This window comes from Anarrhichthys ocellatus, unplaced genomic scaffold (genome assembly GCF_004355925.1).
Source record: "Anarrhichthys ocellatus isolate YVR2014 unplaced genomic scaffold, GSC_Weel_1.0 scaffold3, whole genome shotgun sequence".
NCBI classification, from domain to species: domain Eukaryota; kingdom Metazoa; phylum Chordata; class Actinopteri; order Perciformes; family Anarhichadidae; genus Anarrhichthys; species Anarrhichthys ocellatus.
The window spans coordinates 15828621-15845673 of record NW_022280033.1 but is presented as its reverse complement, the minus strand read 5'-3'; the positions used below and the strand labels follow the sequence as shown (position 1 = coordinate 15845673).

At 42.8% G+C, this 17053-nt stretch overlaps 1 protein-coding gene across 4 annotated transcripts in view; it reads right to left on the bottom strand.

Moving 5' to 3' along the window:
- Window positions 1-17053, bottom strand: part of cdh23 (cadherin-related 23) — a 148243-nt gene that overhangs the window by 51662 nt on the left and 79528 nt on the right. For all 4 annotated transcript variants that reach the window (XM_031878740.1, XM_031878749.1, XM_031878758.1 and 1 more), the window contains exons 11-14: window positions 16795-16983; window positions 11993-12142; window positions 11189-11347; window positions 447-511 (exon numbers count right to left, since the gene is read on the bottom strand). In XM_031878740.1, coding sequence (XP_031734600.1) covers window positions 447-511; window positions 11189-11347; window positions 11993-12142; window positions 16795-16983 — 563 coding nt within the window. The remainder of the gene's footprint in view (window positions 1-446; window positions 512-11188; window positions 11348-11992; window positions 12143-16794; window positions 16984-17053) is intronic.

Here is a 17053-nt window from a genome sequence, read left to right as displayed (position 1 = left end):
AACACGACATCACATGATGACTGTTCAGAATCATGCTTGTTCAATGGAAAAAAAAAAAGTTGCACTTGTTGATTTGTTCTTATGATAAAAACACCATGTTTAAAACTCAATAGATTTTTTATGTTGTAATAATAATAAATTATAGCATAAAATAATGAGAAATAAATACAGAGAAATAAAAATAGTAGGAAGCCACACTAATTGTGTTCTTCAAAATAATGAATGAGCAGACTATGTGAATGTGTGTTTGTCTCTGTGTGTCATGCTGTAAGTGTGTGGCCTGAAGAGAGCCGGCGTAAAGAGAAGCGCCAGACATTATTGTAGCTCAGCTGTCTCTGGCGAAGCAGAAGCTGCAGTACAATCGTTCACAAGTGGCCCAATAAATGAAAAATTAATGTCAATGTGTGTTTGTGTGGACTGTTTCAGTGTGTGTAGTTGTATCTTACTGGTCTGGCTCGTCACTGAAGTAGTAACGCACAACCCCAAATATGCCTGAATCTCGGTCTGTAGCCTGGAGAGAAAAACAGCAAAAAGAAAAACACTTACTTTTATAATCAAGTTTACTTCTTTGAAAGGTTTTACAGTTCATTCAGCTTCTGTTGTCCACCCGCGTTGTTTCTCATCCTTGTTTATTGTTCTCATCTACTTTGGGTTTTGTTTCACATGTACCTGTCTAATTGTCCATGCTCTTTCGGGAGTTTTTGGGGAATTGTAATTTCATGTGGCAAAAAAAAAAACCAAAATGTTTTAACACCTCATTAAGTTTTATGTAAGCGGCTGCCTTCAAATTCTTATGTAAAAACTGAAGGGAGGTAAATTCCTGACTGTGACATGTTTATTAAAGCAGAGTAACTTCAATCTACTCCCCCCCATTTCATTTTAATGTAACCGTTAGATCATTCCTCAGCATACATTTGTGCTCGTGTGCAACCAGTACTTTTAATAACATTGTCTACCAATGAGTTTTGCTGGGTTTATTAAATGTCTCACCCTAACAGCTGTCCCGGACTGTATGTTGATGACTTCATGATAAAACATGCAAAGCCATGCTTCGCTCGGAGGTGTTGATTGGATTTGATCTGATGAAAGAACTGATACATTTTCCTCATCCACACCCCCCACCACTGCCTGAGAAAGGAGCCACAACTGCCGTCATATGTTTTGCAGATAACAAATGGTGTGAAGAGGAGTGCAACATAAAGAGCAACACTTTCAGGAATCTTGTACTTTATGAAACACCAATCTGTCTTTGTAAACACATGCATGCGCGTGTGCGCACACACGCACTGACGCGTACGCACAGGGTGTGTGTGCCGGCGTTGATGGATCGTGGCTGGAGAGGCTGTTGTAATAGAGTTCCACTTCAGTGGCTCTGCAGTCAGTTGAAGGGCCAAACTCGAACGTGTCTGCAGCCCGCTCTGTCAACCACGATGTTGGTCACTGTGATTCAGTGATGCCCCGATACCGACCTTATTATGTACAACTGTGTGTGTGTGTGTGTGTTTGTAGGGTATACCATTTTGTACATGTAGCTGTGACTTATACACGTAAACATTTGTAAGTGTGTGTGTGTGTTTATAAGCGTTGAATGATAAGAGTCATAAGAGAGTGTACACAACAGCGAATGGGCCAAAATGTGTGTTAGCTATTACTCTGTTTTTGGCTGGGTGTGGATGTATGTGTGCGCATTTGAATGTCTCTGCATCTTAAATTGAATGCATTTATGGTTATGTATGTGTGCATCTGTGAGAGCCCATCTATGATGCCTCTCACAGATGGAACAACGGCTGCAGCTATCAATGTGTTTTTTCACCTTCTAAAAATGACACCATGCTGTTTAGCTCAAGCCTGTAATTTCACAGAGAGCTTTCACTACATCGTCCTTGATGGCGAATCGATGGTTCTTTTTAATGTCCAAACGGCCCTCGCTTTGTTGTCAAGTGCACCGAAGCACATCTTGCTGAACGAGTAGAAAGTGGGACGCTAAAATACATGTGAGGTGTTTGGAACTCCAGTCAGGTTCTTAAATTAACCTTTGAGTTTTCATCTGTCATGTCTCCATGACCTCATCATTTAATGCCACTCAACTGCCTCTCCCCCTTTTTGCATTTCTATCCATCCCTCTCCCATCCTACCTCCACATCCTCCTTTATCTTTTTCTTTCTGTCTTTATCCCCCTTTCCTCCCTGCATCCTAAGCTCCGCCTCCATCTCCACTGTCTCCCCTCTCCTCTACATATCTCCCTTAGCACACGCTTCCCGCTCGATGCCTCCCTCCCTCCTTTGCTCCCTCTCTCCCAGGTGAGTGACAGGCCCATAAGTGCTCCAATGATAGCGGTGGGGGTGTTAGCGTGACAGCTATCGAGGCGGTGACAGGAGCCGGGCTCAGCCTGGGAGCTAATACTGCCTCTGCGGCCGGGCCCCTCTCGCCTTGACGACAGACAGCGAGGAAGAGAGAGACAGACGGAAAAGAGAGAGAGAGAAGAGGGGGGGGGGGGGGGGGCTCCTATCTCCCACCAAACAATCACCATGACAGTACGGGCCGGTCACTTTGCCAACTGCTTGCCAAAGACTTTTAACTTTAGACGCAGAAGGCCTGCAGCAGATGGATGGTAGAGATTGGTTTGAGCAGGGATTTGCAGTACGTTAACACCACGGGCCCGAATCGTTTACACCAGGGTATTATGCATTCACTCCCCATAGCCGTGGTGGTTCAAAGTTCTTTTGTTTGGGGAGTTGGAGGGGATGGAAAAGTGGGGTGCACGGGGAGAGTGTGATTGTTCGATTTAATGAGGAAAAATATGACATCGAAATAAAGCTGGGCAATCCGCCTAACTAATGTGCTTAATCACCTCACTGACAATTATGACAAGCATTTAAAGTACTGGGATGGTTCACTGGGATACATCGTTTTCATGCCATAGAAGCAATGCTGATGGATTCATTAACTCTTTTTAGGGACCCTCCAATCAAATGAAAAAGCTTACAAAAACCGAAAGAAGTGTAGGGGATGCACATCGCCATTGACTAAGATGGTGCAAAAGCCTGTTAGTTGATTAGCTGTTCTATTACTGTCAAGATGGCCAGAGATGATACAGTTGCAGTTTATGTTGTAGATGGATGCTGGGTCCAGACTGCAGTGATACAAATCTCCCCGTGCTAAGGAGCATGGCCCTGAGGTATCAAAGTCAGTTTACTGATCAAAATCCAAACTAAGTTGTTTCAAAGAGTTTCTGCACAAAGAGTCAGTGCGCTGCTGATTGCCAATATAAACTCTGCAAACCCTAGGGTCCTCAGGCAGTAACTACAAAAGAGAAATTAGTTCTCAGTTGACCAGTTTGGTTAAATGATGTGTTTCTTCCCTTCAGAAAGGTGAGGCCTGCAGGCTAACACTGTGTGTGTGTGTGTGTGTGTGTGTCTGTGTGTGTGTGTGTGTGTGTGTGTGTGTCGGTATGTATTCGGGTGTACCTGTGTACCGGTGCGCTCATTTGTGTGTCTGCATGCCCGTTAATGCAAGTGTGACAGAATGTGTGAGATGATTGGAGTGTTTGTAGGCAAAGTCTAGTGTGTATGGGGGTGCATATGATTGTGTGTGTGTGTGAAATGGATACACATGGAAAGAGATCCGCGGTGTTTCCAGGTTCATTCAGTCTTGGGCTAAATATGCACCTCAACCATTTACAGTATAACCTCTTATTATCACACTCAAATGCTTTCAAGAAAAGGCAGAAATTAGAGCTTCTCCTCACAGGCGACAGGAAGACAGATGCAGTGTGTGTGTGTGTGTGTGTGTGTAAACTGGGGTTAGGTTGGGGGGGACACAGGAGCAGATAATCAGCCCAGCTATCTCATGGACAGCGAAGGAGGTAAAAGCTGCACAGGCTTTTCAATCGTGAGTGAGCTGGAATTTGAATTGATTGGCTCCTAAAATTGCTTTTTCTGCAGAAGCTTTGAGAGTCAAGGAAAAGGAAACCAATTACTGGCTGTCAAAGCCTGCTGTCAAAATAGAGATGACCCCCAGTCCAAACACAGACAACCTTCTCTGTCTCAGTGTTGCACACCTAAACACAATCACAACGAACAGATAAAACACACACACACACACACACATCACCAACAGCACAGTAAAGATGTCCAGTTTCTAACAATCATTGAGGGAGAGACAATGATGAGGACATGGTTGTCAGGTTATCTCAGCTCTGGCTAGTTCCACTCATGGGGGGTCCTTTAAAAGGCTCATATTCTCTATATCCATGACAAGATCACAGCTCATCCCTCACAAATGCTGTACAGGTGGGACACAGAGAACAGTTACTTTTTAAATGAGCGCCTCTTCATGTCAACACTTATTGTGCTGTATGTGTGTGTGAGACACACAAAGCAGAATCTTGATCCTGTGACACACGGCGTGGTGCACGCTTCTGTGTATTTAAGCACTGCATCGTCACAGCAACGTTAGGGGACGTTTGTCACCCCCCCCCCCACTGCACTTGCAGGCACCATGGGAATCAAATGTAAATTCAGAGTGAGATATATCACAGTATACAGCACGGGAGTAAATCATTTTCCTTAAATCATGTCTGCTCGATAATCATCAGAAAAAAAACGTTTAAAAACAATGAAAAAAGGATTGTCGTTAGGTCATATTATTGAAGTCTGTCTTAAAACAATACTCACATACCTATATGTACATTCATACGGTTATTAGTCGCTGTAATTGTTCCTCTTGTCCATGCTGGCTGCAAAGAGATCGCTTTCCAGCAAGGTTTCAACACAAGAGACAGGGAACACGATCCCTGTGGTCATTCTTAACTTAAACTAAAGCCGATACGCCAATAGAGACGTCAGCAGAGTTGATCAGATCAAGTGGATGTATTTTTTGTACAAGAACACTAACTTTAGAAGATACCCTCTTGACTTTTTCACGAGGACTCAGCCTTAATGTCATTAGGGCCCAGTGATGCACATGGGTCCTGGTGAAAAACAAATTTGACTGAACATTTTATGTTTGTGTCCAGGTTGTGAGGTGACGAGAGCCAGAAGCATCAAGGGATTATTGTTATTATTTGTTTTTTTTTAATGGTTCAATTTGGTGCATTGTATCATGTGCCATCTCATGATTTGTATCCTTAGAGAAGGCACCAATTTATGCATGAAGAGTATGTAACAAAACATTTTACTTTCACAAAGTAGTAACAACTTTGACTATTTCTTTCCTTACTGAACAAACAGCTTGTACTTATTTGAACTATCCAACACATTTTTTAAATACAAATAACAGACATTTCTGTACTTATTATCACTATTCATTTGAAAGGCAACCAGAATCTACATCTGTCAGTGACAAGAAAAGTTAAAATTCTTGTCACTTTCATATTTATATATGTGACAACACACTGGCTTCCAACTGCACAATGATATTTTTTCCTAAAACGTCAGTAGTACAAGTGTCAGCTGAGATAAAACATGATCTTACTTAGTCGATCAATGGGCTTAACTCTGACTTTACAAGCAAATTTAGGTTTCAAAGTCTATAACTCCAGACCACCAAATAAAGTCTTTTAATCCGTACAAATGTGTTGCACGCTTTAATATTTTTTAGTTTTCAAAATGTGGGACAAGAGGACAAGTCAAATATATTATATTTCAGGTCACACAACAACTAAAAGTACGACTGAAAGGACGATGTGGATGATAGAAGGAACTTGAATTACATATGTATGGCCTTGCCTAAACGTCTTGGTCTATGTTCCTATGAACACAAACTGCTGTAGGACTTCAGCAGAGATGAGATGCAAAAATCCGTCACCCTACTTGGGTCAAACGACGACCAAGTCCCTGCAGTCCCCCAAGCTGTGACCCCGTGCACCTGCAGGGGTTTATGGGTGCTGTGTGTGTTTTTACTGCAGACACTTTAGTGTAATGGCGATGGGGAGCGTACGTTTACGACTGCTTTATTTCTCTTAACTATTACGAGCAGGTGGGGGTGCTCACAGCGACTGCTGCCTGCCGACAGGATTGAACAGCCTGTTTCTATTATCTCCCGACCACCCGGATAACAGAGACAGAGCGAGCGAGAGATGCAACTTTTAACATTTATTTAACAATGTATACTTCTGTAAAAGAAGACTCCAATAAAGTGGATGTCTTCACAGCATACTGTGACAGCTTGCAATTTAAATTCTACCGTTTGCATGCATACACAGCCACCATATAATGATTGCAACCACATGTGAATCACTGCAAAAAAACCCCAGCTGTTACCGCTGGAATAAAAAGGAAAGAGAGGAGTGTACTGTGGGCATAAGCTGGAGATAGAGGTTGAGCTGCCAGTGAAACGGCTTAATGCAGAGCTCTCTGTGGCTGGCAGCTTCCCATTGCAGACAGGCCTTGGTCCTCCCCCTCTCTTTCTCCGCCTCTGTCATCAATGATGAAGCAATGAGATTAGCACAAGCACAGGGAGGATGTGGAGACGATAACGACTGAGGAGTAACTACTAGGGAGAGGACAAAGACAGCATGTGTGGATGAACATGGTCTCTATGGTCAGCAGGGCTGAGGTCAAGAAATGACACAAATTTAGTTTTATAGGCTCAGGAACAAAGACTACGCCTTAAACACAACACATTTCCATTTAAAAGTATCAAAGAAAAGCTGAGCCCTTTCACTCCCCCTCTGACTCAGTGTTCAATGCATGAACAGCTGACCAAACAAATGAACCAATGGAGAACAATCTTTAGCTCCACTACACTCCCCAAACTCCCTTTTCATCTCGTTTTTCAAGCCCACAGCTCTTTAGAGCGGATAGTAAACCAACCTCTGAGATCATGTCTGTTTATCCTCACACCCATTCACACCCAGATCCCACAATGTCAGATCACCCACGATGAGCGCCATATTATTAACAGTGACGCTGTTTGAGCTCCCACATGCAGCTGGGCCTCACGCCTTCCATTACATTAATGAATTATAATTACTGTTGTGACTATTACGGCATAAAGGCCCGTCTAAACAGTGGCAGTAGCGAAAACATCCTCCACTCTGTAATTTATAACCTTCTGCTAGAAGCATTCATCATTGCGCCTTCGCTCTAAAACATACAGCATCTGCACAGAGACCATAAAACACACAGTATGGTATCGGTAGAAAACGAAGAAAACACTAATCCAAGAAGAATGCTGCATCTGATATATTTTATAGAAGCAAGACAAACTATATACATATTCTCTAAGGTAGAACCTGATGGGTAGAAAGAGCTAGAGAGAGTAGAAAAAAAGACAGGGAACCGCAAAGTGAATCAATGCAACACCTGAAAACCATTAGTAATCTAATGGTAAAACAGAGAAAGGGGAAGAAAACGATAACAGAGGGCATGTAATAAATAAGAAATGAAAGAAGGCAAATTCTCTGAAACCCAAGGAGAGAAAATCTGTGATTCTACTGGTACGAGCAGCTGCTGGAGTCTAACGTCTCCAGGGTAAGGTAGAGACTGAAAGACAGAGTGAGGGAGAAAAGGACAGAGACAAAAGAGTAAATCACAATAAATATTTATCATGACAAGTAATGCTTCACACCATAAATATTAAACAGCCACTGCCTGTGTGTATACTACTATGTAAAGCATAAGTGTCCACAGGGATGCAGGAGCGGGCACCGAGTAATGCAGCGACCAACATTGTACATAAGCTCTGATCAGATGAGCTATGAATATTAACCCAAATAAAGCATTTCAATTACATCAGGCCGCCTGTTTGGCACTTTTTAAAAACAACTGGGGACCAATATGCAGAATTTAAATCAGCATAAAGCATTATATAAACACCATCCAGACCCCACCCTCTTTACATATCAGCCACCTTAAACACATTATTGATAAACGGCAAAACACTTTCATGCTCGGGAAACAGCAGTGCTCTTCAAAATCACTGTGAGAGAAACTAATATCGGTCTCAGAGTTACTGTAATAGCAGGGGATAAAACTTTATCTGTTGATCCTCTCTGCTTGCCGTATTTACTCACAGTTTGCACTGCAGTCAACGTAATCCACGAGTAGGCTACAGAGATGAGTTACCATCACCGAAGATCAGATCAGGTTGGGAAGAAGTTCTTGAATGCACTAACAAATAGGTCATCAGTAATGTGATCAGTACTGAATGGACAAACACTTTGCTTAAAACTCATAAAATATATAGTCTGTGTTAGAATATTGTTGGCATACACACATTCACAACAGATGGGAAAATCAGTTAATTGCTTTCTTTTGGGATGGCTATAGCTCAGGGGGTAGAGCAGATACGTAGCGATCTGTATGCTCAATACAAAGCTAGGGTCAGCCATTATCTTAGCTTAGCATAACGTTTGGAAGCAGCGGGGAAACAGCTAGATGTTGCTCTTCACAACTGTACCAGCAAATATAGAAACCACAAGGTATTAACAGGGAGTTACGGTTAAAATAATAATTCGCTTTCGAGGTGCAGGTACATGTGTTTTAGCTGCCCCCCCCGCTTCCAGTCTATATGCTAACATTAGCTAATCGGCTCCTGGCTCTAGCTTAATGCACAGACGTGAGTGATGCAAGTCATAGCAATCTTCTAAGCAAATAAGCACATTTCCCCAAAATGTCTAACTCGTCTTTTATTGAATCCATTTGTGTGTTTGTGTGTTGCTGTATAATGTGGAGGGCTGGCCAGGCCACCTTGAGAGAGTAAGAATGAAAGAGCCGTCCTCCCTTTTGGTGCTAAAACATAATTTGGCCACCATCTGCTGCACCTCACAGCCATCTGACAGAGAGCACCGAGAGGCTAGTCTCAGCCTCACAATCTGGTTATATTGTAATGCCTTGAGTTGTTCACTGCACTTAAAACATGCAGACAGTTTGGGGTGCTGGAAGAGATTGAGTGAGACAGGTGCACAGAGAATCACGGAAATGAAGAAGTCCCCGCAAATGAAATGACACTCTTAAAAGCGCAGGTACGGAGAGATGTAAAATAAAGTTCAGCATATAATAAGATGGAGTTAAGTGCACATGTAGTCCACGTTGTGTAATAACCAGTTGTTAGGGGCCTCATGTATTCGTTTTGTCACAATTAACACTTCAACTCAAAATGCTTTTCTGCAGCTGGTGAGGGACATGTTACCTTATTATTGTACTTGGTGCCGACTCACAGGAGTGGGTTGAAAAGTGCTCTTGCACAAGGCTATTTTACATTTCTCTACTCTATGCTTTAGAATATATTACATTGAATTTATTTACAATAGGAACATTTCTCCACTCCCACTGCACAATATGGAGCAGAGAACCAGCCCTTTGATGGATCCGACTTCTTTCTGTGCTTCACTTTATAACTTATTTTATACGTTGCGTGGACGCACCGTCCAATCCAAGATGAATACCTTATTGTTCACACAAACATTAGTCGCTTGTTTGATCAGATTGCATTCAATGGATTACAACCGGTGTAACATGCGGCCTAAATTAAACTAATGAACTACATTATGACAAACACACATAAATAAACAAGTCTGTTCAAACACATTACTGAAGACACACACACACACACACACACACACAAATGGTAATCTTATAGGATAACAAATGGAGAAAGGCCTGCAATGACCAATGACTTTGGTTTTAGCCATGTGTTGACCTTGATATTGTTGTGTATAGCTTATGTGTGTGTGTGTGTGTGTGTAGTTCTAGTTCTAGTTCTCAGCCTCAGAGAGAAGCTAGCTGAGTATAGGAAACATCTGTTTAATCTCTGTGTGTTTTGTCTCCAGTGGCATCTCCGAGTGCTTGAGTGTGTGTGTGTCTCATCTGTGTGTGAGAACAGGTCAGAATATCAAAACCCTCATCTAACAGTGTATGTATACGAGTGCTGCCATCCATGCCAGTGCAGCCCTCACCGAGAGCCGTCACGTCTCATTCTATTCACAGCCCATTCGCCTCTCTACACAGCCAGCAATCAGGATTCCACAGCGGTCTGCACGCTCCAGCACGAGGCCAACATCAGCCAGACTTATCGGGTATTAGACTGGCCTGCAATCTCCATTTCATGAGCATCCAGTCTATAAACGCTATTGATTTTCACACTGTGCTTTTTTGCACTTGTATCTAGTGGATTGTGGGCATTCTGTCACAGGAATGACTGGTAATGAATAATAATTCAGAATTACAGGGAGGTGATTGGAGATTTTTTCCGATCTGGTTCAACGTAGCGGCTGCTGTACAGGACAGTAACTGAGGCCACTCTGAGGAGACGAGTGGCCTCAGGGACACTTTAACTGTGAGAAACTAAACAAAGGGTACAATAACTGACCTTGAGGGAGTGAATAATGAAGATATTTCTTAAGCCCTGTTCTAACTGGATTAGTCTAAATGGAGGTTCTAGTGACCTATCTAATATGAATCCAATATGAACAGTAAGACATTCTAAGATCACCCCATGATAGTAATCCAGTTTAAACTGATATTTCCCTAATGCTGTACTGTTTCTCTTTCATTCTGTGCAACTTGCAAAAACATTTAAGAGTAGAATATAGAACTTTATGTCTCAGCTATAAGCATAACTTTGAAGGTAATAATTGCATCCTGCCAAAGTGATTCTCGAGACTTACATACACAGCAACAATCACACTACTGGACTTGACCTTAGAATTCATTTAGTTTGAATTGAGGACTTTTTGACGATGCTGTGGTTAGTTCAAGCTAAGCGAAACTGTGTTGGCAGTATATATTGAATTCTGCTTTTGCATATAAAGTTGAACCAGGGTTTAAGTTAAGCTACAGTTGAGCCACAGATTGTCTCTAACGTCTAAAAGATGCCTTAGTTGCCCACGTGGTCATTCAGTATCGTAAATACACAGGGTCTCAGCACTAACAGTGACCCGGTGCAGATGGTGAGGGAGTTACTTAGTTGTGATTGTTTGTGCTTTTGTCGGAGGCAGCCTAGCTTGAATCAAAACTCATATGTCCCAGGAGAGTACTGGGTTACATGGCGAAAACAAACAAGCTACCATTTCATTCTCAATAAAACAAGCCCCATAAAAGTTACTAAGTCAGGTTTATTGTCATCTATTTGGATTCCAGTTAAAGTTCTCCTCAGCGATAAATTATAATAATCCATTGAGTAATTAATTACATTCTCAGCTGTGCGTAGTACACACTATACCGTGGTTTCTTAAGACACTCACCAGGATACGAAGCAGTGAAGTACCAGGGGGGGTGTTTTCAGGGAGGCTGATGTTGTACAGCGGTCTGCTGAAGATGGGTCGGTTGTCATTCTCATTGATTAGCTCAATAAAGACACGAGCAAAACCCACATGGTCGGACATGGACTCATTGGCATAAAGCTGGGGAGTGACAACAAGGAGTAGATATACATATATGCAATTCAGTTCAAGTAAAACTGTAAAGGTTCAACATTGGTTTATCTAAATAGAATATTTCACGTTTTTAGGTGGCATCCTTAAAAAAAATTCCAATCATGATTTGCTATTGTGCCAAAGAAATAACGTAATGTCGTAAATAAGTGACTTGTTTTGGAGATTTTGAATGATACACATAGCGGAGCACCCTCTGGTTCTGTAAAGCACTCAGGCGTAAATTGAGGTAACCGAGTACCAATTTCACTGCTCAAACAAGGCTGCAGCGTTGATGATGTGATATGACCCCAGTCCAACTGAGTGTCCAAACAAATAAAAGCAAGTTGCAAAAAAAACATAATGAAGCTACAGTCATTGTTGTTGCCTCAGAGTTCCAGAGAAGGACAGAGGAGCTGCTCCGTCTCCAACTGCTCCAAATGCTTGGTCATCTAAAGATGCCTCCTCTTATTCAACTTTGAGTCTTTTACAAAATGATTCCGTTTGACATTTACAATGATTGAAAATGTCATCAGCAACTTGAGCTCCTATGTAAGCCTCCTATACTTCTTTAGCAATATTAGCTAGAAAGCTGTGCCTTATCTCCTCCTCCTGTATGTAAAGTTGAAAACTCACCGAGAAGCTGTAGCTGCGAATGTTTTCAAAGTCCAGTGGCATGGCCACCCGCACTCTGATGTCGGCACGCCCCTGTACTGCCGTGGGGGAGATGGTGAAGTACTCAGAATTGTTTCCTCTCAGAAACACCTGGAACATGCTGTTCACCCCCTGTCATAAAAGAATAAGAGAAAGGAGAGTAAGGAGAACCAGAGAGAACCAGATCTACAGCCTCACAGTATACAGTGCAAAATGACTTCATTTTATCACATTAGACATTTGTGTGAAATTGTCATAATTAGCAAATGATTCATGGCACAATGGCCTTGACCTTTGATCTTTGACCACCTAAATCTGATCGGTTCATCCTTGAGACCAAGTGGACGTTTATGCCAAATTTGAAAAATTCCCTCCAGACACTCCGGTGATATTGTGTTCACGAGAATGGATCGGATGAACGGACAACCTAAAAACATAGTGCCTCCAGTCATGGCTGGAGGCATAGAAAGAGGTTGTTGAGAGAGCGAGGGCGGTTGATGATGAATATATTCCGTCTAACTAGAGAAGAATGTCGATGATAAAATCTAAGACACGGTATATCTATCGAGTGTAATGAATACATCGGACAAAGGATATGATTCATAACAAAAGTTACAGATACTGTATTCATATACAGAAAGGAACTGAAGATTCACCAATATATAACATATAATAATCGTTTTTAACATTTCAAGCATCAAGACTTTATACCCAGAATCATTTACATCGACTGTGATAGTAGAATAATAATCACAAACTTCACTAGCAACATATAGAAAGAGGTCAAAGGTCAGGCTATTGTGCTCTGACTGTAGTCTACAGTCTGATGGTATAAACTGAATATAAAATAGAAGAGATTGGAAAAACTAGGTTTAAGAGGGATGTGCACATGTGAGAGAGGGAGAGAGAAAGCAAGCGTACAATGAAAACGTGTTGGTGTCTGGGTGTGTGTGTGTGTGTGTGTGTGTGTGACTGTGGTGCACCACGGCACATTGATAGACACAACCAACAGCTGTTTATCCAAAACATTATATGTGTCACAATTTGTTTCTTTTGGTGTGTGTGTGTTTTAATCAAAATGCAGTAATAATAATAAATGTTCTCTTAGACATTGGGGCGGCCGTAGCTGAGGAAGGGGAGCGGGTTGTCCTTTAAAACACAAGGTTGGCAGTTCAATCCCCGGCTCTGTGTCTTTGAGCAAGACACTGAAGCTCAAGTTGCTTCCGGTGGACAGGCCAACACCTTGCATGGCAGCTCCGCCATCATTGGTGTGTGAGTGAGAGGCAAATTAGGGTGCTTTTTGTAAGGTAGAAACAATTATAAAGAGCTTGTTCCTGTTGCTGCTAAACGAGCTGTTAATGGCAGTGGGGACCCTAACACTCAAATCATTTCAGGGTCCAGTTCACATTTGACCGGGAGAGCTGCGCTTTGCTGGAAAAGGAGGCAGCCAGTAACACAAAAAACATTAAGAGACAGATTAGACTGCACAACAGACGTAAGAATCTTGTCCCCTAATTTAAATTTCCCTTCATCTCCAACTGTTTCACATTATGCTAATGGTCATTTGAGTGCAGCATGGAGTAAATCCCCATATACTGCACACAGACCTGGGCACAGTATGGCCGACTGGGATGGTTATCCAGCCGGTGAAGAAGGTTGAAACCGTGTGCTTTAATCATCATAGTGCGTGTTTTATGAGAGAGAAAGAGGAGATCATGTGACCCCTGATGACAACCATGATTATCCACCTCAATACAGACACATGTGTCTGTTTGGTTTTAGGCTCGCTACACTGTATGTTGGAAAGACAATGTTAGATGGAGTGTGATTTAGATATGTTCTGCATTACTGGGTGGGTCTGTATGATGAGGTTACTGTCATTTGATTTGTGGTTATACGAAACTCCGAATATCATCTAAAGACCTGCAAACTACAAATGTTTCTCTTAGTTCTCTTTTTCTGAGATAAATCCCAAAGTGCAAAGGCATCGTGGGTAAATATAAACAGAGTCAGGGTCAAAATGACATCACAGCCCTGAGAAGCCTGTGGCTGTCGTGAGCTGAGAAAACCTCTCTAGATCCCTCCTGTCTTGATATATAAAGCTGCAGGGCGACCAATCATGTAGCCATTGTGGCAGACAGAAGAAGACGGGTGGAGGTGGTCGATTGGCATTATGCTGGCGGTTGAAATAGCCCCCTTGTTTTTGTTTTCATCTCTGGGAGAACCATTGTGGCTGATGACTCCTATTTAAAAGACCATCCAATATGCAGGGATGTCACCTCAAACTGCCCATAAACGTAATTGCCCGTCCATTTGCTTCTGTCTTTAGAAGCCCCCAATAAAAGCACCCTGTCAGACGCAACTGCCACAAAGTTTAGTGACAAGTTCCAGCAGCAAAAGTTTTATGGATGCTCACCGAGCAGAAGAGGATATGAAGGGAGCAGACAGACGGAGAGAGAGAGAGAGAGAGGTAACTACCACTTGTGTCATCGTCTAAGAAATGAAATGTCTGCCTATAATCCCTCACACTTGGAAAAAGTGAGATTAAAGCACAGGCGTAGCAGGGTGTGAACGAGTGTGTGTATCGGCACTGACATGCAGGTTTAACGGATCAAAACAGCAATACAAAACTGCAAGACAAAAAAAACGTGCCATAGATTTTACTCCTTAAAATGGATGTATGTGTGACTCTATGGCAGCAGTGTTACAATGCAAGACTGGTAGAGCACGGGCTATTTCTGTGTCTCCAGCACACAACTTGAGAGCACAACGGCATTTAACATTTTTGTGCAAAACCCCGCTTCCTTGAGCTCTTCCTGATGCTTTTTGTTTTGTTATATTATGATAAATAAGCAGTCAGCGGTGGCTGCTAATGGACTGGTTCTGAGGGAGTGCTTGCTAATGCAGCATCTCCGGTGAATCTGGTTAAAATCATCTCAGAATTACCATAGCTATTCCCCAATTTGCGGTGAGCAATCCTAGCTTGGAGATACTGTAATGTGAGGTGGCTCGGTACCTCCCCAGACTGTGTGCGGCTTTTCGTAGTGCTAAAACGTTGGTTGGTAACCTCCAGAGGGACCTCCTATCACATGCCAGGTGTCTGGTCGTCAGCCCGCCTGAGAGTGCAGCACTCACTGTACTCCCCCCTCTGCCTCAGCATTGCAACACATCATCCATGGAATGAATAAACAGACGTGCTGCTAAAAACTCCTGCTATCTCTCCTTAATGTGCTTCCTTCCTGTCCTGTTCTCTCACTTTCTTCTTGCTCCACCAATTATTCAGACTTCTGGTTTTGCTCCATTGCAAACTACTTTCTGTTCAACTATTTTTCTTAGAGTTCCTCCTCCCCTCCCCTCACGTCTGTCTCTCTTTTCTCTCCACCTCTTTCTCTACCCACTTGACTTGCAGTTATCTGTCAAATTCCACCCTGGCGGCTGCTGTGCCTGAATCAATCAGAGTTGACTAGCTTTCGGCTTATCTGCACCCTAGGTGATTGATTTTCCTCGTTAGGTATAATTTGATGCTCTATCCCATCTCTTCCAGAGCAAATTAAATTGTAGTCGAGTCCGATGCGCTGGTGTGAGCGAGCGTGTGCACATGTGAGAGGGGGAGAGAGAGAAAGTGAGAGCTAGAGAGACCGAGTGGTGGAGCAAGCGTAAAGTGAAAAAGTGTTGTGTGTGTGTGTGTGTGTGTGTGTGTGTGTGTGACTGTGTGTCACCACAGTACGTTGATAGATACAACTAATGGAACACAGCGGACACACGAAAGCGTGCTGTTGTACATGGCTGCTGACAGTCCACACACACACACACACTGACACACACACACACACAGATGCCATGTAAGAAGCTTCAGCGGCTGATGCTCTTATTGGCTGCTGAATTTAAAGAAACTAATAAATCTAAACCTAGAGCTACAACTCACATGTAGCTCTCCTAGCTGTCTTTGTAGTAAGATCTTATCCGATTAAATCAAGGATGGGTATCTGCCGATAGAGTCCAACCTATATTTACTCAGATGTTGACATTGAAATAACATCTGTAGACAACTTAATCCGACACACCTTATCTTTTGAGAAAAACATGTAATTGTGTGATATTGTATGAATGAAAGACTCCTGAGATTGATGTGAATCAATCAGCTGAAGAGAAGATGTATCACTGTGATAGTGTTGTTGGAACTACAGGAAACGTAGTCGTTGGTGGTGTTTCAGAGTGGAGGCTGCAGAGAGAACTTTAAGCAGACAAGAGAAAAGTTTCATTTTGGCCCGTCGTCAAGTTACTCGTGCTATTAACGTTAATTCCATTAAATGCTGCCGGCAACATTCATCATTTTAGCCGGTGAAAGTGACGATCAGAGATAACAGATTCATTAGTGTTGGAGCTCAGTGGATCTGTGTGTTTTGCCAACCTCCGTGTCTTCATTCAGAGGTACTTGCACCGCTGCGGCAGAAACAAATGTGAATTAAATCTTAATTTTCACTTGCATGAAGTAAAATGTAGAGGTTGATGCTCGTAAAGGAGAACAAAGCTGCAACACTGGCAGGCTGAGGTGGACAGAACCGCAGAGTACAGTAAAGAGAAGATCAGCGTTATTTGATCCGATACCGGTTTGTCCGTTTTGGGCCAGATAAGGATTCTTAGGACCGGCTTGAGACATTTCTACGAACAATCGAGAGATACCGATGCAGCATGCTGTCAGTGCAACCTTATCTGGATGAGAGTATCAGCCCAATGACAAGAATGTTGTGACTGTGCCAGCCATCAGGACGTGATCCACCCACCTCGTCCTTGTCTTCGGCCTGGATGAAGAGGGGAAGGGCAAAGCCCACCTGGGCCAGTTCAGTGATGAGGACCCGATACTCAGAGCTGTTGAACGTCGGGGCGTTGTCATTCTTGTCAATTAGCAGGATGGTAAAGGTGGTCCTCACTGTTGCCTCTGATGGACTGCGATCCTCTTTCAACTCTGTGGCCTTGTTGAGAGCAAGAGAGGGAGGAGAGAGAGAGAGAGAGAGAGAGAGAGAGAGAGAGAGAGAGAGAGAG